Source organism: Dendrobates tinctorius, unplaced genomic scaffold (assembly GCF_039654945.1).
Source record: "Dendrobates tinctorius isolate UK_male_01 unplaced genomic scaffold, ASM3965494v1 ptg000046l, whole genome shotgun sequence".
Taxonomy (NCBI): Eukaryota; Metazoa; Chordata; class Amphibia; order Anura; family Dendrobatidae; genus Dendrobates; species Dendrobates tinctorius.
In genome coordinates this window covers 79109166-79132329 of record NW_027361714.1, presented here as the reverse complement: position 1 = coordinate 79132329, position 23164 = coordinate 79109166, and the positions used below count along the sequence as shown (strand labels likewise).

The 23164-nt window shown below is 43.4% G+C and overlaps 1 protein-coding gene across 1 annotated transcript in view; it reads left to right on the top strand.

Moving 5' to 3' along the window:
* LOC141089665 (putative uncharacterized protein C6orf183) overlaps nt 1-23164 on the top strand; it is a 91916-nt gene that overhangs the window by 30326 nt on the left and 38426 nt on the right. Inside the window, exon 3 of the mRNA XM_073576147.1 lies at nt 22456-22595. Within this exon, the coding sequence (XP_073432248.1) occupies nt 22456-22595 (140 nt within the window). The remainder of the gene's footprint in view (nt 1-22455; nt 22596-23164) is intronic.

The window sequence follows — 23164 nt, the reverse complement described above, 5'->3', positions numbered from 1 at the left end:
GCAAGAAATGTTGATGTGTCGTCGCAAGGCCAAAGCAGTTAGGGAATCACAATGATTTTGCAACGAAAGACTGAATCTAGGCCATCACCACCATCACCATCACCAACCCCCTGTCAGTGCATCAGGTCCACCGCTAGTTCCCCTATATGCAGCTCTCAAGTCCAGCTCACCCTACCGGACACTCTGAGTAGAACAAGAAAGTACTCATCCTCTCATCCGCGTACACTGGCTTTGAACGCCTACATTGCCAAACTGATCTCATTAGAGATGATGCCCTTCCGTTGGGTTGAAAGTGAAGTGTTCCGAGAGCTCATGGCCAACGCTGTCCCACGCTATGACCTACCCAGTTGGCACTTCTTTTCTAGAAAAGCTATCCCTGCCCTCCACCTGCATGTGAAAGACCGCATTGTCCATGCACTCAAACAATCAGTGAGTGGAAAGGTGCACCTTTCAACAGATGCATGGGCCAGTAGGCATGGCCAGGGCTGTTACATGTCCATCACTGCACACTGGGTTAATGTGATGGATGCAGGGTCCACAGGGGACATCGACGGTGGGACAGTGCTGCCTATTCCACGGTATAAGAAACAGTTGGCTGTAGGCGTTCGACCCTCCTCCTCCTTCAGAAGCGAAAGCTCGTCGACAGAGCGCAGTCGCACGAGCACTCCATCTGCAGCTGTCAGTGTTGCACACGAGGTGTCCCACTATCGAACAGCTAGTGGTAAGCATCAGCAGGCTGTTTTAAAGATAATATCTTTGGGCGACAACAGACACACCGTGGAGGTACTGGCCGACTACTTGCAGCGAGAAATTGAGTCATGGCTGGGTGGGCAGTCTAGATCTTGAGCCAGGCAAGGTAGTCAGTGATAACGGCCGTAAATTTGGGGCGGCCATAGCCCTTGCAAAACTCAGACACATACCTTGCCTGGCTCACACCTTGAACCTGGTGGTGCAGTGCTATCTAAATAATTTTCCGGAGTTAACAGCCCTGCTCCATAAGGTGTGAAGACTGTGCTCGCACATCCGTCGCTCGCCCGTAGACTCCAGTCGTATGCAGAGGCTTCAGTGAACGCTCCACCTCCCCAAGCACCGCCTAATCATAGACGTTGCAACAAGGTGGAACTCCAACCATGCACATGGTTGAGAGGCTGTGCGAACAGAGGCAGGCTGTAATGCATTTGTGGGAGGATACACGGGCAGGCAGTTTGAGTGCAGACATGGAGTTGTCGGGTGTGCAGTGGTCGAAGCTGAAAGACCTCTGTAAAGTCCTTCAGTGTTTTGAGGAATGCAAACAGCTGGTAAGCGCAGACGACGCCATCATAAGCATGAGCATACCACTTATGCGTCTGCTCATGCAAACTTTCACGCACATTAAGGATCAGGCGTCTGCAACGGAGGAGGAGGGAAGCCTTGATGACAGTCAGCCATTGTCTGCTCAGGGAACTGTCCTGGATGAGGTGGAGGATGAAGAGGAAGAGGAGGAGGAGGATGAGGGGGATGATTATTTTGGGAGGAGGATGCTTCTCGGGGAGCAAGAGAAAATGTTGGTTTGCCAAGGTCAGGTACAGGGTTTGTGCGTGACTGGAGGGATGTGGATTTGGCAGAAAGTGCTCCTCTACCCACCACTGGCAATGCAGCATTGACACCTGGAACATTGGCCCACATGTGTGATTATCTCTTGCGGATCCTTAAAAGGGACCCCCGCATTGTCAAAATTATGAAGGATGACGACTACTGGTTGGCCAGCATCCTCGATCCACGCTATAAAGGCAAATTACAGAACATCATGCCAGAGGAGAACCTAGGGCTAATATTGGCGAACAAACAAGCAACTCTGGTAAACCGTTTGTTAGAGGCATTCCCAGCACACAGCAGCGGTGCAGGTTCTACCACGAGCCGTACTGGGCCAAATGGAAGAGGTGTTCGTGGTGCACACAGCCGAACTGGCGCTGGAGACAGGGGTTTCATGACCATGTTGTGGACTGATTTCTCGAGGACCGCTCACACGACTGTTAATACTGAATCGATTGCAACAGACAGGAGACAGCAGTTGTCAACTATGGTTCAAAATTACCTCTCCTCCCCTATCGATGTTCTCCCTCACAGTTCATTCCCCTTTGACTACTGAGCCTGTAAACTGGACACCTGGCCTGAATTGGCACAATATGCTTTACTGGAGCTCACTTGCCCTGCTGGTAGTGTGCTATCAGAAAGAGTCTTCAGTGCTGCTGGATCAATTCTGACAGAAAGAAGGAGGCGGCTGTCGATACAAAATGTTGGTGATCTCACCTTCATTAAAATGAACCATGCCTGGGTTTCAAAGGATTTTGTACCTCCTTCCCCTGATGACACAAAGGTTGCCAGCAAAATGGCTCGCTTTATCCTCCTCTTCCTCCGACTTCTGCAATTCCTCCATTTGCAGCTGCTGAACGTCCAGCCTACACCTCAACATATGCCAGTTTTTCCACCTCCCTAACTACCCTGTACCCCCCCCAGGGCCGGCGACAGCACCTGGCACACCCGGGCAAGTGCCAGGGCCCTGAGCAGGTGTGGGGGCCCACTCGTGGGCGACGGCACTGGCACAGGGCCCCTCACAGTACGCAAAAGTCTCTGATGGTGGGGGGACCCACTTGCCATCACAGACACCGTCCCACTATGAGGGGCCCTGTCCACTGCCGATGCCCACGAGTGGGCCCCCCTGCTTGCTCAGGGCACCAGCACTTGCAATACTTACCTCTCCCTGCTCCACCGCTGTGACCTTCCGTGTTTCCTGACAGTGACATTCAGATCAGAGAGCGCGATGATGTCACGACTGTACGCCCTCTGCCTGAACAGTCCAAGTGCATAGAGTTTTAAGATGGCGACGCTGAGGAGTCTAGAGTAGAGCAGTGCCCAGCGAGGAGAGGTATTTCATTTTTTTAAATGTTTGGAGCAATATATGGGGAGCATAATACACTGGAGAATTATATATGGGGCCCATCATACACTTGAGCATCATAGATAGGGCCCATTATACACTGGAGCATCATATGGGGCCCATTATATATGGAGCATTATATGGGCCCATCATACACTGGAGCATTATAAATGGGGCCCATCATACACTGGAGCATCATCCATGGGACCCATCATACACCTGCGCATTATAAATGGGGCCCATTATATATGGAGCATTATACACTGTTTGCATAATTATTTTTTTTTAGAAAAGCCATTTTGGGGTCTAGTACCATTTGACATTGATAGACAGTATTAAGTAAATCATTCACACCTTCCCAAAACCTACGTAAGGCCTCTTTCACACATCAGTATTTTTGATCAGTATTTCATCAGTATTTTATGCCAAAACCAGGAATGTCTCCAAAATAAGGAACAGGAGTCAGTCTTTCAATTATATTTTTTTCTCGGTAAGTTCCATTCCTGGCTTTGGCATACAAACACTGATGCAAAATACTGACCAAATACTGACGTGTGAATGAGCCTTAACCGAGGACAGTTCCAGGTCATGTGTATCAGATCAGCATTGGGCGTTCCACATTTCCAGCAATCTGCCTCTCTAGCATAGCCCATTTTCAAAAGCCGTACAGGGGTTTGATAAACTCTATGAAGCAAATACAGATGCGACGCTCTCTGCGCCTCGCTAACCGAGACTTTCGGGACTTCTTGCAATGCATCCTCCTATTCATCATTTGTTAAATCACCTACATCAACTTGACACTTATTCTTCATCGTCTCCAAACTTGCCACTCTCTTTTCCAACATGGCTGCATATATCATGGATATAATACCTCTTGATCCTCCTCCCATCACTACTCTATCCAACAGCGGAGTATTAGCTTGATTACCTAGTGGAGCGAGTCGCTGTTGTGCTTCACAAGCACGTCTCAGCTGGAGATATTGAAAAAATCTTTTATTAGGGATGGAAAATGTCTGGTTGAGATCCTCAAAAGATCGAAACTCCCCTTCCGAATAAAGCTGTGATACTAGTTTAAGCCCTCTCCTCTCCCATAGCTCAAAACCCTCTAATTTATTTAGCTCTGTACATGTCAAGTTTCTCCAGATAAGGGAATGCGCCGTGACTCCCTGTATACCCAATGTTTCTTTGGCCGTGTTCCATACCTTATCCATGCACTTCATTATCGGACTTTTGATAGCTTGACCCTGACGGAACCACCCTGAGTCTAGCGCCTGCACCAATAAGTCCTTTCCCACTACGCATGTAAGCATACATCCCGAGGAACTTCGCATGAAGGAGTCCTCCTCCCCCATCCTATGAAATGCTGCAACTGCGCTGCAAGATAATACAGAAACGGGTCAGAAACCACTAATCCCCCCAGTTCTTTAGATGTACGCAAAACCTCCAACCGAATTCTAGGAACACTCCTCTTCCAGATAAGCTCTCCAAATATTCTGTTTATCTGATAAAAGATTCGATCAGGAATCCAAATGGGCGCATTGTGGAGGGCATACAAAGCTTGTGGCATGAGAACCATTTTTACAAGGTTTGCCCTTCCCACCATACTCAGTGGTAACTTGCACCAGTCCTTTATTTTTTTATGAAATTTAGCAAGTAGCGGGGTAATATTTAAATGCTCAAAATGTTGTATATTATACCCAATATGAATTCCCAAATATTTAAACTCTTTGACTACATTTAATCATCCGGCCAATTCCAAGGAGTTCTCGGTAGCATCTCCCATCGGCATAATTGAAGAATTCTCACAGTTAATACATAAACCAGAGATCACTGCGAAGGATCCAAAGACTTGCATTGCTACCCTCAGAGAAGATGGCCACTCTCCCAAAAACAAGAGTTTGTCATCAGCATACAACGCTATTTTTTCTTGCAAAGACTCATACCCAAACCCCTTAATTTCAGGTGTCACCCGAATTACTACTGCCAAGGGCTCAATTGACAGAGCAAACAGTAGGGGAGACAGGGGGCACCCCTGTCTGGTCCCTCTGTGTAAGTTAATTGTATTTGAGATCTCCCCATTAATTCTAATTTTGGCCTCTGGACTCGAATACAGCAGCTGTATCCAGGCAATAAAATTTTTACGGAAACCCATCTTGGCTAATATAGCCCACAGAAATGGCCATTCGACGCTGTCAAATGCTTTAGCAGCATCCAAAGATGCAACAGCCCTAGGTTCATTTCCCTTTGATGGGATCTGTAAATTTAGATACAACCGCCGGATATTAATTGCAGTTGATTTCTCTGGCATAAAACCAGTTTGATCTGGATGAATAATACTAGATATTACTCTAGACAGCCGCATCACCAGAATCTTTGCAAAAATCTTGACAACAAAGTTTAAAAGGGAGATAAGCCTGTATGACTCTGGAAGACAAGGATCCTTATCAGCCTTAGGGAGCACCACTATGATTGCTTCATTCAAGGACCGGGGCAAGTGCCCATCTTCCCTAGCCACCTCAAACACCTTCAACAGCTGTGGAAACATTACAGTCATATGTTAAAGTTTGGGCACCCCTATTAATGTTAACCTTTTTTCTTTATAACAATTTTGGTTTTTGCAACAGCTATTTCAGTTTCATATATCTAATAACTGATGGACTCGGTTATATTTCTGGATTCATATGAGGTTTATTGTACTAACAGAAAATGTGCAATCCGCATTTAAACAAAATTTGACCGGTGCAAAAGTATGGGCACCTCAACATAAAAATAACATTAATATTTCGTAGATCCTCCTTTTGCAAAAATAACAGCCTCTAGTCGCTTCCTGTAGCTATTAATGAGTTCCTGGATCCTGGATGAAGGTATTTGTGACCATTCCTGTTTACAAAACAATTCCAGTTCAGTTAAGTTTGATGGTCGCCGAGCATGGACAGCCCGCTTCAAATCATCCCACAGATGTTCAATGATATTCAGGTCTGGGGACTGGGATGGCCATTCCAGAACATTGTAATTGTTCCTCTGCATGAACGCCTGAGTAGATTTGGAGCGGTGTTTTGGATCATTGTCTTGCTGAAATATCCATCCCCTGCGTAACTTCAACTTCGTCACTGATTCTTGCACATTATTGTCAAGAATCTGCTGATACTGAGTTGAATCCATGCGACCCTCAACTTTAACAAGATTCCCGCTGCCGGCATTGGCCACACAGCCCCAAAGCATGATGGAACCTCCACCAAATTTTACTGTGGGTAGCAAGTGTTTTTCTTGGAATGCTGTGTTTTTTAGCCTCCATGCATAACGCCTTTTTGTATGACCAAACAACTAAATCTTTGTTTCATCAGTCCACAGGACCTTCTTCCAAAATGTAACTGGCTTGTCCAAATGTGCTTTTGCATACGTCAGGCAACTCTGTTTGTGGCGTGCTTGCAGAAACGGCTCCATTCGCATCACTCTCCCATACAGCTTCTCCTTGTGCAAAGTGCGCTGTATTGTTGACCGATGCACAGTGACACCATCTGCAGCAAGATGATGCTGCAGGTCTTTGGAGGTGGTCTGTGGATTGTCCTTGACTGTTCTCACCATTCTTCTTCTCTGTCTTTCTGATATTTTTCTTGGCCTGCCACTTCTGGGCTTAACAAGAACTGTACCTGTGTTCTTCCATTTCCTTACTATGTTCCTCACAGTGGAAACTGACAGGTTAAATCTCTGAGACAACTTTTTGTATCCTTCCCCTGAAAAGCTATGTTGAATTCAGATCATTTGAGAGTTGTTTTGAGGAGCCCATGATGCCACTCTTCATAGGAGAATCAAATAGGAGAACTACTTGCAAGTGGCCACCTTAAATACCTTTTCTCATGATTTGATACACCTGGCTATGAAGTTCAAAGCTCAATGAGGTTACAAAACCAATTTAGTGCTTCAGGAAGTCAGTAAAAAGTAGTTAGGAGTGTTCGAATCAAGAAAATGATAAGGGTGCCCATACTTTTGCACCGGTCAAATTTTGTTTAAATGCAGATTGCACATTTTCTGTACAATAAACCTCATTAATAGGAGTGCCCAAACTTTAACATATGACTGTATATTGTACTGTTTATATTCCTCCACAGGTAGCCCATCAGACCTCGGTGTCTTATGCCCTGCCATAGAATCTAGAACCTCCTCTAATTCCTCCATACTAATTGGTACCTCCAGCCCAACAGCATCCGATTCCGACAGAGTAGGCAGATCAGCAGTCCCCAAAATCTACTGAGCAACTCGTCAGAGAACCCGCCCTGCGAATTATATAATGTCTCAAAAAACTCGCTAAAAGTTGCTAGAATTGCCACAGAAGATCTTTCTAGTTCCCCATTTTTGTTTTTTATCTCCGCTACCATTGCAGGGCCAGATTGAGTCTTGATCAGGGTAGCTAGTAGATGTCCAGTTCCCTCCCCCTCCCCGAAATAAACCTGCCGCCGGAAGTATCGTTTATCTGCAGCTTTTGGGCTGATCGTTTTTCTGCATCTTTTAATGCGCTAAAATGTATATCCGACTGAGCTTTCAAATATTGCAATTCTGCAGAGACTAGACTTAGTTGTAACTAGTGTTGAGCATTCCGATACCGCAAGTATCGGGTATCGGCCGATACTTGCTGTATCGGAATTCCGATACCGACTTCCGATATTTTTTCAATATCGGAATTCGGCATCGGAATCGGAAGTTCAGTTGATTGACGGCCTGACGTCATCATGATGCGCGGTGTGTGCGCATCATGATGCGCCGTCATTTCGGGCCTTCCGGGGGTCTCTGCCGGCCTGCCGGGGGGCTGTGCCGGCCTGCCGGGGGGCTGTGTGGACTGCCCGGGGTCTCTGCCGGCCTGCCGGGGGGCTGTGCCGGCCTGCCGGGGGGCTGTGCACCCTGTGGGGGTCTGTACCGGCCTGCCGGGGGGCTGTGCCGGCCTGCCGGGGGGCTGTGCTGATGTCCGGGGGTCTGTGCAAGCATCGTCCGATGGGACTACAAGTCCCATCGGGCGATGCCTGCTACCATGACAGTGATTGACACATTAGCCAATGATGGGACAGTAGTAGTCCCATCATCCGGCTAATGTGTTAAATGTTAAAAAAAAAAAAAAAAAAAATACTACATACATACTACATGCTACATACATACTACATATATACTACATACATACTACATACATACTACATACATACTACATGCATGCTACATACATACTACATATATACTACATACATACTACATACATACTGCATGCTACATACATACTACATACATACTACATACATACTACATGCATGCTACATATATACTACATGCTACATACATACCACATACATACTACATGCATGCTACATATATACTACATGCATGCTACATACATACTACATATATACTACATGCATGCTACATACATACTACATGCTACATGCATGCTACATACATACTACATACATGCTACATATATACTACATACATACTACATATATACTACATGCATGCTACATATATACTACATACATACTACATATATACTACATGCATGCTACATATATACTACATACATACTACATATATACTACATACATGCTACATATATACTACATACATACTACATATATACTACATACATGCTACATACATACTACATACATACTACATATATACTACATGCATGCTACATATATACTACATGCTACATACATACCACATACATACTACATACATGCTACATATATACTACATGCATGCTACATACATACTACATATATACTACATGCATGCTACATACATACTACATGCTACATGCATGCTACATACATACTACATACATACTACATGCTACATACATACCACATATATACTACATACATACAATACATTCATACAATACATACATAGACATACAGTACATATAACATAGAGTAACATACTTACCAATACTTGTCACATTGTTCCCCGAAGCCATTGTCTTTCCGGAATAAATATTAACATAACAAACCACAAAAATACTCACCCACGATCCGAAGCAGTCCACGAGTGTGTCCCACGACGATCTTGGGTAGAGAACTGCAGCATCAGATGATGCTGCCGTTCTCTACGGGCTGCAGGAATCCAATGACGGAAGGTAGGTATCCTTCCGCACTGTATTCCTCCGCCACTTAAAAAAAAAAAAGTCCCTAGTCTCACTTTATGCCATTGCTGTGTGGGAAATTCCCACACAGCAATGGCATAAAGTGAGACTAGGGACTTTTTTTTTTTTTAAGTGGCGGAGGAATACAGTGCGGAAGGATACCTACCTTCCGTCATTGGATTCCTGCAGCCCGTAGAGAACGGCAGCATCAGCTGATGCTGCAGTTCTCTACCCAAGATCGTCGTGGGACACACTCGTGGACTGCTTCGGATCGTGGGTGAGTATTTTTGTGGTTTGTTATGTTAATATTTATTCCGTAGACGACAATGGCTTCGGGGAACAATGTGACAAGTATTGGTAAGTATGTTACTCTATGTTATATGTACTGTATGTCTATGTATGTATTGTATGAATGTATTGTATGTATGTAGTATATATGTGGTATGTATGTAGCATGTAGTATGTATGTAGCATGCATGTAGCATGTAGTATGTATGTAGCATGCATGTAGTATATATGTAGTATGTATGTAGCATGCATGTAGTATATATGTAGCATGCATGTAGTATGTATGTGGTATGTATGTAGTATATATGTAGTATGTATGTAGTATATATGTAGCATGTATGTAGTATGTATGTAGCATGCATGTAGCATGTAGTATGTATGTAGCATGCATGTAGTATATATGTAGTATGTATGTAGCATGCATGTAGTATATATGTAGTATGTATGTAGTATATATGTAGCATGTATGTAGTATATATGTAGCATGCATGTAGCATGTAGTATGTATGTAGCATGCATGTAGTATATATGTAGTATGTATGTAGCATGCATGTAGTATATATGTAGCATGCATGTAGTATATATGTAGTATGTATGTAGTATATATGTAGCATGTATGTAGTATGTATGTAGCATGCATGTAGCATGTAGTATGTATGTAGCATGCATGTAGCATGTAGTATGTATGTAGCATGCATGTAGTATATATGTAGTATGTATGTAGCATGCATGTAGTATATATGTAGTATGTATCATGTAGTATGTATGTAGCATGCATGTAGTATATATGTAGCATGCATGTAGTATATATGTAGTATGTATGTTGCATGTAGTATGAATGTAGCATGTATGTAGTATGTAGTATGAATGTAGCATGTATGTAGTATGTAGTATGAATGTAGCATGTAATTTTTTTTTTTTTTTTTTTTACATTTAACACATTAGCCGGATGATGGGACTACTACTGTCCCATCATTGGCTAATGTGTCAATCACTGTCATGGTAGCAGGCATCGCCAGATGGGACTTGTAGTCCCATCGGACGATGCCTGCACAGACCCCCGGAGCCTGCACAGACCACCGGCAGGCCGGCACAGCCCCCCGGCAGGCCGGCACAGCCCCCCGGCAGGCCGGCACAGCCCCCCGGAGCCTGCACAGACCACCGGCAGGCCGGCACAGACCACCGGAGCCTGCACAGACCCCCTGGCAGGCCGGCACAGACCCCCGGCAGGCCGGCACAGCCCCCCGGCAGGCCGGCACAGCCCCCCGGAGCCTGCACAGACCACCGGCAGGCCGGCACAGACCACCGGAGCCTGCACAGACCCCCTGGCAGGCCGGCACAGCCCCCCGAAAGGCCCGTACAGACCCCAGAGAGGCTGTACAAGGGCAGGAAAGGGTTTTTCTTATTCCGATACCGGAAGTCCCATAGACTTGAATGGGACTTCCGGTATCGGAATCGGCGATACCGATACTTTTTTTAAAGATCGGCCGATACCATCCGATACGATACTTTGAAGTATCGGATGGTATCGCTCAACTCTAGTTGTAACTCTAATCACTTCCGAGATCAACAGTCCTCTCAGATAAGCTTTAGACGCATCCCATATTATTTCCCTGGGGGCTGTACCCTCATTAATAGCAAAAAATTATTTTAGCAAGTCAGGGATCCTAGCATCTGCATGAATAGGTAACCAGAATGCGTTAAACAACCATGGTGCCCGTTCTCCTCTCCCGCCATTTTCCAAATTAAATGTCGCCATAACAGGGGAGTGATCTGACAAGGCCCTAGGTTGATACTTGTTTGCATAATTATTACTAGGCAAGTTGTATTTGAGAGGATTCTTTTTATTATTGAACAACAACTATGTTCTCAATCAACCAAAAAGACTCATAGATATCAAAGCTTAATATTTTTGGAAGTTGGAGTGGTTTTTTTTTTAGATTTGGCTATCTTAGGAGGATATCTGTTTGTGCAGGTAACTATTACTATGCAGAATTATTATTACCAAATATATACCCATCTCGCTTGTTTAGTTTCACCAGTTAAACCAATATAACAACACAAAATGTAGAAATAAACATTTCTGACATTCAAAGCCCAAAAAAAAGGGACCAACATAGTCACCTTTCTTTACGATGACACTCAAAAGCCTTCCATCCATAGATTCTGTCAGTTGCTTGATCTGTTTATGATCAACATTGCATGCCGCAGCCACCACAGCCTCCCAGACACTGTTCCCAGAGGTGTAATGTTTTGACTCCCTGTAGATCTCACATTTTATGAGGGACCACAGGTTCTCTATGGGGTTCAGATCAGGGGAACAAGGGGGCCATGTCATTATTTTTTCTTCTTTTAGACCTTTACTGGGCAGCCACGCTGTGGAGTATTTGGATGCATGTGATGGAGCATTGACCTGCATGAAAATCATGTTTTTCTTGAACCATACCGACTTCTTCCTGTACCACTGGTTGAAGAAGGTGTCTTCCAGAAACTGGCAGTAGGTCTGGGAGTTGAGCTTCACTCCATCCTCAACCCAAAAAGGTCCCACAAGTTCATCTTTGATGTTACCAGCCCATACCAGTACCCCACCTCCACCTTGCTGGCGTCTGAGTCAGAGTGGAGCTCTCTGGCCTTTACTGATCCAGCCTCGGGCCCATCCATCTGGCCCATCAAGAGTCACTCTCATTTCATCAGTTCATAAAACCATACAAAAAACTGTCTTAACATATTTCTTGGCCCAGTCTTGATGTTTTATCTTATGTTTCTTGTTGAAAGGTTGTCGTTTTCCAGCCTTCCTTACCTTGGCCATGTCCCTGAGTATGGCACACCTTGTGCTTTTTGATACTCCAGTAACGTTGCAGCTCTGAAATATGGCAAAACCGGTGGCAAATGGCATCTTGGCAGCTTCACGCTTGATTTTCCTCAATTCATGGACAGTTATTTTGAGCCTTTTTTTATCAACACGCTTCTTGCGACCCTGTTGGCTAGTTGCCATGAAATGCTTGATTGTTCGGTGATCACGCTTCAAAAAGTTGGCAATTTCAAGACTGCTGCATCCCTGCAAGACATCTCACAATTTTTGACTTCTCAGAATCCGTCAAATCTCTCTTCTGACCCATTTTGCCAAAGGAAAGGAAGTTACCTAATAATTAAGCACACCTTATATAGGGTGTTGATGTCATTAGACTACACCCCTCCTCATTACAGAGATGCAAATCACCTGATTTATATAATTGGCAGTTGGCTTTCAAGCCTATACAGCTTGGAGTAGGATAACATGTATGGAAAGGATGATGTGATCAAAATACTCATTTGCCTTATAATTCTGCATACAGTGTATAGGCCCATCATACACTGGAGCATCATCCATGGGGCCCATCATATACTGGAGCATCATATGGGGACAATTATATATGGAGCATAATATAGGCCCATCATACGATGGAGCATCATCCATGGGGCCCATCATATACTGGAGCATCATATGGGGCCCATCATATACTGCAGCATCATATGGGGCCCATTATACAATGGGGCAAAAAAGTATTTAGTCAGTCAGCAATAGTGCAAGTTCCACCACTTAAAAAGATGAGAGGCATCTGTAATTTACATCATAGGTAGACCTCAACTATGGGAGACAAACTGAGAAAAAAAAATCCAGAAAATCACATTGTCTGTTTTTTTTTCATTTTATTTGCATATTATGGTGGAAAATAAGTATTTGGTCAGAAACAAGCAATCAAGATTTCTGGCTCTCACAGACCTGTAACTTCTTCTTTAAGAGTCTCCTCTTTCCTCCACTCATTACCTGTAGTAATGGCACCTGTTTAAACTTGTTATCAGTATAAAAAGACACCTGTGCACACCCTCAAACACTCAAACAAATATGGAGCCCATTCTGTAAGGAGCAAAATATGGGGCCCATCATATACTGTATGGAGCTTTATATGCGACTCATTATACTGTATGGAGCAATATGTGGGGCTCATTCTACTCTATGGGGACTGTCCTATACTGTATGGCACATTATATGAGGACCATCATATACTGTAGCATTATGTCGAGCTTATCATATACTGTGTGGAGCATTATATGGGACCAATTATTCTGTATGGAGCAATATATGGGGCTCATTATTCTGTATGGCGCACTATGTGGTGTCCATAATACTGTATGGAGGAATATACTGTCCGGTTTTTGAGCTATTGTAGAATTTAAAATAGATATCAGTCATTTAATTGGAGTGAAGTATTTGTCATTGCACTATACCAATATTTCTCTGCCGTATCGGAGCATCATGAGTTGTGGTATGTGTTAAAGGGGCCCACTGACACTCTTTCGCCTGGGGCACACGAAAACCTGGAGCCAGCCCTACCGCCCCCCCACAACTTTAGCCAAATAACCCCCAGTTTTCAATGCGTAACTGTTATTATAAAGTAAATTAAAGTTGGCAAGCTTCAGTAATAAGAATTGATGTTGTTGGCACTGAAATGGGCACTGTTGTTGTGTTTACTGTCCTCCACTCCCTGCCGACTTTTCTTCCCCATTGACTTGCATTGGGTTTCGTGTTTCAGTTGGACCTCTGACATTTTCCGATAGTCGGCCGATTTCGTTTGACTCGACTTTTGAGAAAGTCAGGTTTCATGAAACCCGACTCGACCCTAAAAAAGGCAAAGTCGCTCATCTCTAGTGACTACTAGTGGGTGTAGTTTTATTTCCCTCTCTACTATGTCATCTACTGTAGTCATAGGCGAGGCGAAAATAGGGTGAAAGATGGCCTGACTATTGAGAGGTGGAGGAGGCGTTTTTTTTATTCTCTTGTTAATTTTGCCTTTTCTACAAGTCATCATACAGGAAAAAAATGTGTCCTAGCATTTTTTCCGTAAAAGCATCTTCCCCATGCTGTGCCCATGCCATTTGAGCACTGTTTCCATCCATTTCAGTGATTTTCCTGTCCCCCCCCTCCGGCCCTCCTGTTAGGGTCTTGCGTAAAAATGCTTGAGTTTCCCATTGACTTCCATTATACTCGAGCTGAGCACATCCGAGCATCCAACCTGCTCTGTTCGAGTACCGAGCACTCTACATTTTTGTACTTGATCATCACTAGACATGCAGCCAGTCCGTGCAGCACAGTCCATACTCGGACTGCATCACAAGGATGTGTGACGTGTGATAAAGACTGGGTACCTACTAACCTCCTATAAATTGTAAGAATTAGTGTGTTCTAGGCCCCAAACAGGAAGCAGCAAGTGACAAGAACTTTATTCTAGTACACAACACATGCTGTTTTCAGTAGAATTTATTTTATGCTTCTGATTTACATCTGAAAGGCCATGAGTATTCCATGAACGTATAATGTAGTATCAGCCAGAAACTGTAAAAATGGGAAAGCACCGTCAGCTCTGAAATACCAGAAAACACAGCACAATCCTATGTGAAAAAAATGTGTGCTACTTTTTTTTTTTTAATTAATTTACATTTGAGGAATCCAATACAGCAAAACACCTCACCACTTAGCTGGGGCACACATGAATCCAGCTCCACTGCCAGTCTGCAGCCTATCCTTCCTGCCCAAGCTGTTCACGTGTAATGTGTCCACCTGCACCTAGCTTCACTCCTTAAAAAGTGGCTACATTTTATAACTTGTCAGGCCACCCAAATATTACCCACTGATGTACCGCTCTGACGTTAATTCACCCAATACCATTGAGTGTATATGTGAAGTATCCCAAATCTGCCTTTCAAACCCAACATGTTCATATGTAGCAGTGTTTCCCAAACTTCAGTCCTCACTGAACCCAGCAGGTCATTTTATCCAGATTTCCTTTGTATTGCACTGGTGATTGAATTATTATTAAGGCATCAGGAATTCTCTCACTTTACAGTACTATGGAAATCCTCAAAACATGACCTGTGGTGAGCCGTGAGGACTGGAGTTTGGGATACACTGATACGGGAATGTGCAAAAACTCATCATAGGTGAAAAAAATGACTTGTACTACACATCTTCTAAACCTGCCCACTTGTCCTTCACTAAATTTCAGGTTTCCATTTTCTCTTATTACCCCTCTTCTATATAAATATATTTTCCTAAACCTTCAACCCATGTATTATGTCCTCCCCTATTAAATAGTCTCCCATCTTTGAAATTTCTTAAGCTATGACTATACGCTACAAGGGGTATTTGTATAGTGCAACTCCACCATGGCCAGTCTTCAAAATGTAATTTTGAATGTTATACTACAATATACTGTAGATAGATATAGATGCATAGCTACGTCATCATATGATATTGGCCGAGAGACTGCCGCCAAAGTCCATCAAAATCTTGCCCTTGCATATTAACATCCATTATGTATTCTATTATAAATATACTTGGCAACTGTTGACCAAAAATGGGTTGAAGCATTAAAATAAGAAACAAAATACTTCCTTTCTACAGAAACCTAATCGATGGTGCCACAATAAACTCCCAAGTTTTTTGGTAAGGTGGAATTGAAGAGCTCACATGCGCCCTCTGCTGGCCAGTACTCAGAGGAACTTTCCATTGATCTGTGGCAGCTTCCTGGGTTGTGCACTGTGTGTATCTGGGCTGCCATGGAGACCCCAAGCTTCATGCTAACTCTGGGCACTGCTTCAGGAGCTTTTTAGCTGCTCCAAGGAGTTTGCAAAAAGGAGGAGAATCTAAGAACCTGTTCAGTAAAACTGCTCTGGTAAGTGTCATTGAACATAAACTACTGGATGTGCAGGGGGATCAGTCTGGATCATGTATCTCTTGTATGTGTTCACACTGTGATTTTCCACCACTGTATTACAGGCTTGTGGCAGGGCAGTAATGGGGCAGATATGGAGTAAATATTTGCCCAGCTACAATCCATTTATAGGACATTTAATTACATATGTCATATGTCCACAGAGGTTATTAATATTTTACATTTGAGGTTTAAAAATATCTGTATTAAAAGCATCTTTAGACGGCTTAAGACTAGTTTTTCTCTTAAAAAAAAAAGCAAAAAAAAGAAACACTAGGTGATGTAACACCATGGGAAATTCTCCGTTAAAATTGTAGAAGTTTACTTAGTTCTATCTGTAGCATGGAGACAACCTCTGCATGAGCCGGTGGCATCCATGATGAGCTATACGATTTTAGGCTGTCTTCACACTTACGTTCCGACATTACATTTCTCTTCTCTGTTTTCAGGAATAAGAAAAAACGGAATCAATGTCCAATTTTCAGATTTACTGATTTATAGGGTCTCCATTGATTATTACGGGGTCCATCTGGGTGCCATTATTTGTCGAGAAGGAAAAGTACATCAGGAAAATATTTTTTATCCCCCGTACTACAAACACGAAACAAAAAAGGACCCAACAGTAAACACTTGTGTCCCTCTGCTGCCATTTGCATCAGTCATGCAACAGATCCATTTCAGACTTTAACCCCTTAACAACCGCCGATACGCCATTTCACGGCGGCAGTTAAGGGTACTTAAACCACAACGTCACTTTTTAACGGTGCTGAGGTTTAAGTGTATAGCACCCCCCAGAGTCGGATTTTCTCCGGGGTATTGGCTGCCGGGGCTAGCCGAAACCCCAGAGAACATGATTCGGGTCAGTTTTTACCAACCCCGGTGTTGCGATCGCCATTATTAACAGTATAACGGCGACCGCAAAAAAAAAAGTCTGATTTGCCATTTAATTTCTCTCTCCTCTGATGTGATCGCACATTAGAGGAGAGAGAAATGGGGTCCCCAATCCCCCCTTGGTACCTCCCAGTGTCCCTGGGTCTTCCTGCTTCCCCCACGGCTGGTAAGAAAATGGCAGGCGCAGGCGCATGCGCAGTGAGTGTGAACCCTTAGGCTACATTTCCACAATGAGCTTTTGATGTTGCAGATTTTATGAACCATTTCGGCACCCATTAAGTAAAATTGGTCACTTGCAGTTAGTTTGTTTTTTTCAAAATATGCAGCTTAAAATTTTTCCCAAAAAACTCTTTTTGGGAACACAACCTTACAGGTGACACAAGAATGCTCACTCAGCTTTCATTGAGTCCTGAAAAGCAAATATTTCAAATGGTGAAGCGTGTATCATTTCATACCACGGGAAGTTTAGGAGATACAGAAGGCTAAATGGCACTTTTTTCAAATTGGAAGAAATGACATCTTTTTTTTCTTTATTTATTTGTGGTTTATTTGGTTTGTTTTCAATATGGTTGAAATAACAGTAGGTGCTTGATACTTTGTTTAATATATGTAGTATTAACAATCCTTGTCTTGGCGACTGCATTTGTGGAGGGGTGATGCGCTCGCACAATGTCTGTGAATGGATAGAACGTTACTGGACACTTACTGCCCTGTGACTGAGTTGCCGTAGGCTCTGTTCACATTTTGGTCTGTCCTGGTTTTAATTAAAAATAACGCTTTTTTTTTTTAAATAAAAAGCAACAGAATCTCAGCAAAACCTTCCAATGCCATCATCGCCTAATTCGTATGGTCAGACCCCTGCAATTAGCAAGTTATCTAATCTGCAGATGGTAGGGCTGTAGGGGTCATGACTTTATGTGGCCGTGTAACTCAGAGAGCTGTCGGCTATTGCTCCCAACCCCCATACATGGAGGTAATTTGAACATTACATCCATCTATCTGTCTGTTCCCCGCAACAGAACAGACACACTGAATGTGTAAATGAAATTGTGACCAAACGTGCATGTTCTCAGCATGGATAAAGAGGAATGAGCCACTGCCTTATATCTCTGGTGGCTGCTCGTCTCTCCTGAAAACAATTAGATTGGACATGCCGAAATCCAGAATTCCAAATCCTAAATTAAAGGGAACGTGTCACCAGGTTTGTCTCATATGAGATAAGACCACCACCTTTCAGCCCTGATATAGAGCATTCTAATATGGTGTATATAGGCCCCCAATCCGGCCTGCAATAAAAGAAAAACACCTTTTTGTTATATTCACCTAAGTGGCGGTCCGGTCCGATTGGCATTGCTGTTCTTGGTCCGGTGCCTTTCTCCTTCTTGCAGTGCTCTCCTCTTGTGCTTCATGTGGATGATGCCTCCTATGTCATCCACACAGTGTCCCCGACATTGCGCTCCTGCGCAGGTGTACTTCTCTTCCCTGACCAGGGCAGATCAAAGTACTGCAGTGCGCATGTCCTGGGTCTCTTTGACCTTTCCCAGCGCATGTGCGCAGCAGTAGTTTACTCTGTCCTAGTCAGGGTAGAAAAGTACACCTGCTCAGGAGTGCGATGTCAGGGACACGGTGTGGATGACGTCGGACACGTCATCTGCACGAAGCACAGAAGGAGGATTAGCATAGAAAGAACAAAGGAGGCTCCGGACCAAGACCAGTGACGCCCATCGGGCTGGACCGCCACGTAGGTGAGTATAATAAAAGGCGTTTTTCTTTTCTTGCAGGCCGGATTGGGGGCCTATATACAGCGTATTAGAATACTGTATATTAGGGCTGAAATGTGGTGGTCTTATCTCATATAGGTCAAACCTTATGACATGATCCCTTTAGAATTTCACACTAAAGAAATTTGTCACTTATCAAAAAGATTGGTGTTAGATGACTGATTGTTGTGAGGTCCACTGCTGGAACTTCCGTAAAACAGGATCCTGATGCTTCTTTCATAGGCTAGGGTCGCACGGCCATATTTTCTTCAATCTAAAAGAATCAGGCTGCTGATGCTAATCACAGAGTTTGATCACAGTGTGCTCCGATTTTCTCAAATGTGGAAAAGATGTAAGAAAAAATTTCTCCATCTACTACATTCTGTCAGTCTGTAAAAATCTCGTTACACTTGGATGTCATCCAAGTGCGATCTGATGTTTTCCACAGGCTCACTAACTTGCATGGCTGAGTGTGATCTGAACATCGGATGCAAATGGTGCATACTGCAGTTTTGTTCTTCAGACAAACTCGATCTGAAGAAAAAAATCAGACATGTGCACGGCCCCATAGAATTACTTTAACAACATCGGTATGATCTGATGCTTTGTTGGATCACACACGGACCGAAAACACGGTTGTCTGCAAAAGCCCAAAGACTTAGCTAAGTCAGTCCCATAGACTAGAAATGAGAATGGGTATCCAATATCCTGTGGATTGGCGAGGAATGTCTTCAACCCCTTCCCACCCCATGATACATATATCTGTCATAAAGTGGGTCAGGGGTTGTGGAGCGATGCAGAAATAATAGAGAAAATCTGCAATATCAATTTGACCTTCACTCCAAGAAGTGGGTAAAGGTCAAGTGGAAAAAATGGATTATCCTGGAACCAGACATACAGAGACTTTTTATGGGAAGTGTTTTTTTCCAATGTATACTGGGAAAGAGATTCAGCACTCTGACACATTCAGATCAAGTCCTCCTTTGCTTGTTTTCCTGTAATATTACAATCAGCTACTCAATACAAGCTGTATAAATACCTACATATGCAGCTAAAGTTGTGGCCAAAAGTATTGACACCCCTGCAATTCTGTCAGATAATACTCAGTTTCTTCCTGAAAATGATTGCAAACACAAATTCTTTGGTATTATTATCTTCATTTAATTTGTCTTAAATGAAAAAACACAAAAAGAATTGTCCTAAAGCCAAATTGGATATAATTCCATACCAAATATAAAAAAGAGGGTGGACAAAAGTATTGGCACTGTTCGAAAAATCATGTGATGCTTCTCTAATTTGTGTAATTAACAGCACCTGTAACTTACCTTTGGCACCTAACAGGTGTTGGCAATAACGAAATCACACTTGCAGCCAGTTGACATGGATTAAAGTTGACTCAACCTCTGTCCTGTGTCCTTGTGTGTACCACATTGAGCATGGAGAAAAGAAAGACCAAAGAACTGTCTGAGGACTTGAGAAACCAAATTGTGAGGAAGCATGAGCAATCTCAAGGCTACAAGTCCATCTCCAAAGACCTGAATGTTCCTGTGTCTACCGTGCACAGTGTCATCAAGAAGTTTAAAGCCCATGACACTGTGGCTAACCTCCCTAGATGTGGACGGAAAATAAAAATTGACAAGAGATTTCAACGCAAGATTGTGCGGATGTTGGATAAAGAACCTCGACTAACATCCAAACAAGTTCAAGCTGCCCTGCTGTCCGAGGGTACAACAGTGTCAACCCGTACTATCCTTCGGCGTCTGAATGAAAAGGGACTGTATGGTAGGAGACCCAGGAAGACCCCACTTCTTACCCTGAGACATAAAAAAGCCAGGCTGGAGTTTGCCAAAACTTACCTGAAAAAGCCTAAAACGTTTTGGAAGAATGATCTCTGGTCAGATGAGACAAAAGTAGAGCTTTTTGGGCAAAGGTATCAACATAGAGTTTACAGGAGAAAAAAAGAGGCATTCAAAGAAAAGAACACGGTCCCTACAGTCAAACATGGCGGAGGTTTCTTGATGTTTTGGTGTTGCTTTGCTGCCTCTGGCACTGGACTGCTTGACCGTGTGCATGGCATTATGAAGTCTGAAGACTACCAACAAATTTTGCAGCATAATGTAGGGCCCAGTGTGAGAAAGCTGGGTCTCCCTCAGAGGTCATGGGTCTTCCAGCAGGACAATAACCCAAAACACACTTCAAAAAGCACTAGAAAATGGTTTGAGAGAAGGCACTGGAGACTTCTATGGTGGCCAGCAATGAGTCCAGACCTGGATCCCATAGAACACCTGTGGAGAGATCTAAAAATGGCAGTTTGGAGAAGGCACCCTTCAAATATCAGGGACCTGGAGCAGTTTGCCAAAGAAGAATGGTCTAAAATTCCAGCAGAGCATTGTAAGAAACTCATTGATGGTTACCGGAAGCGGTTGGTCGCAGTTATTTTGGCTAAAGGTTGTGCAACCAAGTATTAGGCTGAGGGTGCCAATACTTTTGTCTGGCCCATTTTTGTAGCTTTGTGTGAAATGATCAATGTTTTGCTTTTTGCTTCATTCTCTTTTGTGTTTTTTCATTTAAGACAAATTAAATGAAGATAATAATACCAAAGAATTTGTGTTTGCAATCATTTTCAGGAAGAAACTGAGTATTATCTGACAGAACTGCAGGGGTGTCAATACTTTTGGCCACAACTGTATATATTATGGATGGCACAAGCAGAAAAAAATGTATCAATAAACTATGCACGTGATGCTGGTTCTCCAATTCTGCAACTAGATCTAACCTCCCCAGCCTCTGGTTATTTGGAGTAAATTCTACAGTTGTAGGTAAGCTAAGAGTCCAAATTTGCACCAAAGAGCACCAAAATTTACATTTGGCCTTTGCATTCAAAGATGGACTTGACTGGCTATATACAGAACCTCAGCATCCCTAGTAGTGTGCATACATATAATCACCATTGGGACTCACATCAATTTTGAGATTTCTGAAACCCTCATTTGCACATGGAAATACGAGAAGCAATGGAATGAAAGGGAGAAGATATACCGTAGATGAGATATTAGAAAAAACTTTTTGACAGTGAGAGTGATCAATGAGTGGAACCTCCTGTCACGAGATGTGGTGAGTTCTCCTTCAATGGAAGTCTTCAAACACAGGCTGGACAGACATCTGTCTGAGATGGTTTAGTGAATCCTGCATTGAGCAAGGGATTTGACACACTCATCCTGGAGGTGCTTTCCAACTTTATCATTCTATGATTTTAAGAAATGTATGGTAACATAGTAACATAGTTAGTAAGGCCAAAAAAAGACATTAGTCTATCCAGTTCAGCCTATAAAATTCTGTCAGAATAAATCCCCAGATCTACGTCCTTCTAAAGAACCTAACAATAACTGTAAGGTTCTTTAGAGCTGCACATTCCTGGCCTCCTTTCCATTTCTTAGAGCGCGCCGAGGCCACATTCTCGAGATACAGTAGATATGGGTCCCCTAAGTGGGATCTGGATGTATTGGCCAATTATGGCATGTTCTATTGACATGGAATAAATGTCTCAGGAAGGATGAGATCTTTAATGGCTTGTCTCCTGCAAAATGAGCCTTCATAGAAGAGTCGCTGTACATAAACCCAACTTTCGATCTCTACACTAAACATTCTTTTTCATAACATATATATCTGCTGTATACAAGCTCTATTGATTTTTGCTTTGTTTTGCTCTTGTCTTAGATAATGAGTGAGGTTTATAGAATCTCATCAAGTGACAAAATCCAGTTTCTGGAGAAGCAATTAGATTCTCAGTTATCAGAACTGAAGACAGAAATAGAAGAAAATGGAGTACTCCACGGTACCCCCTCTCGAGCCTACACGTAGGTCTACAAATGAAATGCGAATAATAAGTAATGGAAATAGTATTGTTGTTTACTAATTTTGAGGGAATCTGTCACCGGGTTTTTCCTACCTCATCTGAGAGCGGCATAATGCAGGGACAGAGACCCTGATGCCAGCGATATATCACTTGCTGCTCTGCTTGCTGACATTTTGATAAAATCTCTGTTTTCTCTGCAGCAGATCTATCAGTTCTCTAAATGCTGAGCGCTAATATAACCCCGCCCACACCACTGACCATGTTTAGAGTATACAGAAAGCTGCCATTCAGTGTTGGGGTCAGGGTTACATAGAGCTCATGAATATGGAAGACTACCTGGCAGCAGGTTTACTTGTCCTCTAGTGATAATCTACGGCTTAAAAACTGAGATGTTATTGGGTCGCCCTCCCTGGGCTGTGGGGTACTCGGTACCAGGCCGGTGTCAGCGGGATGTGTCACAGCAGCAGTTACCCGGACCGTGGCCCTGGGTGCCCAAGTAATGGCGATATGTGAATGGTGAATAGTTTGTGACATCACCTGTGGTGCTCGGCAAGGGAGGTGTTAAGCCGA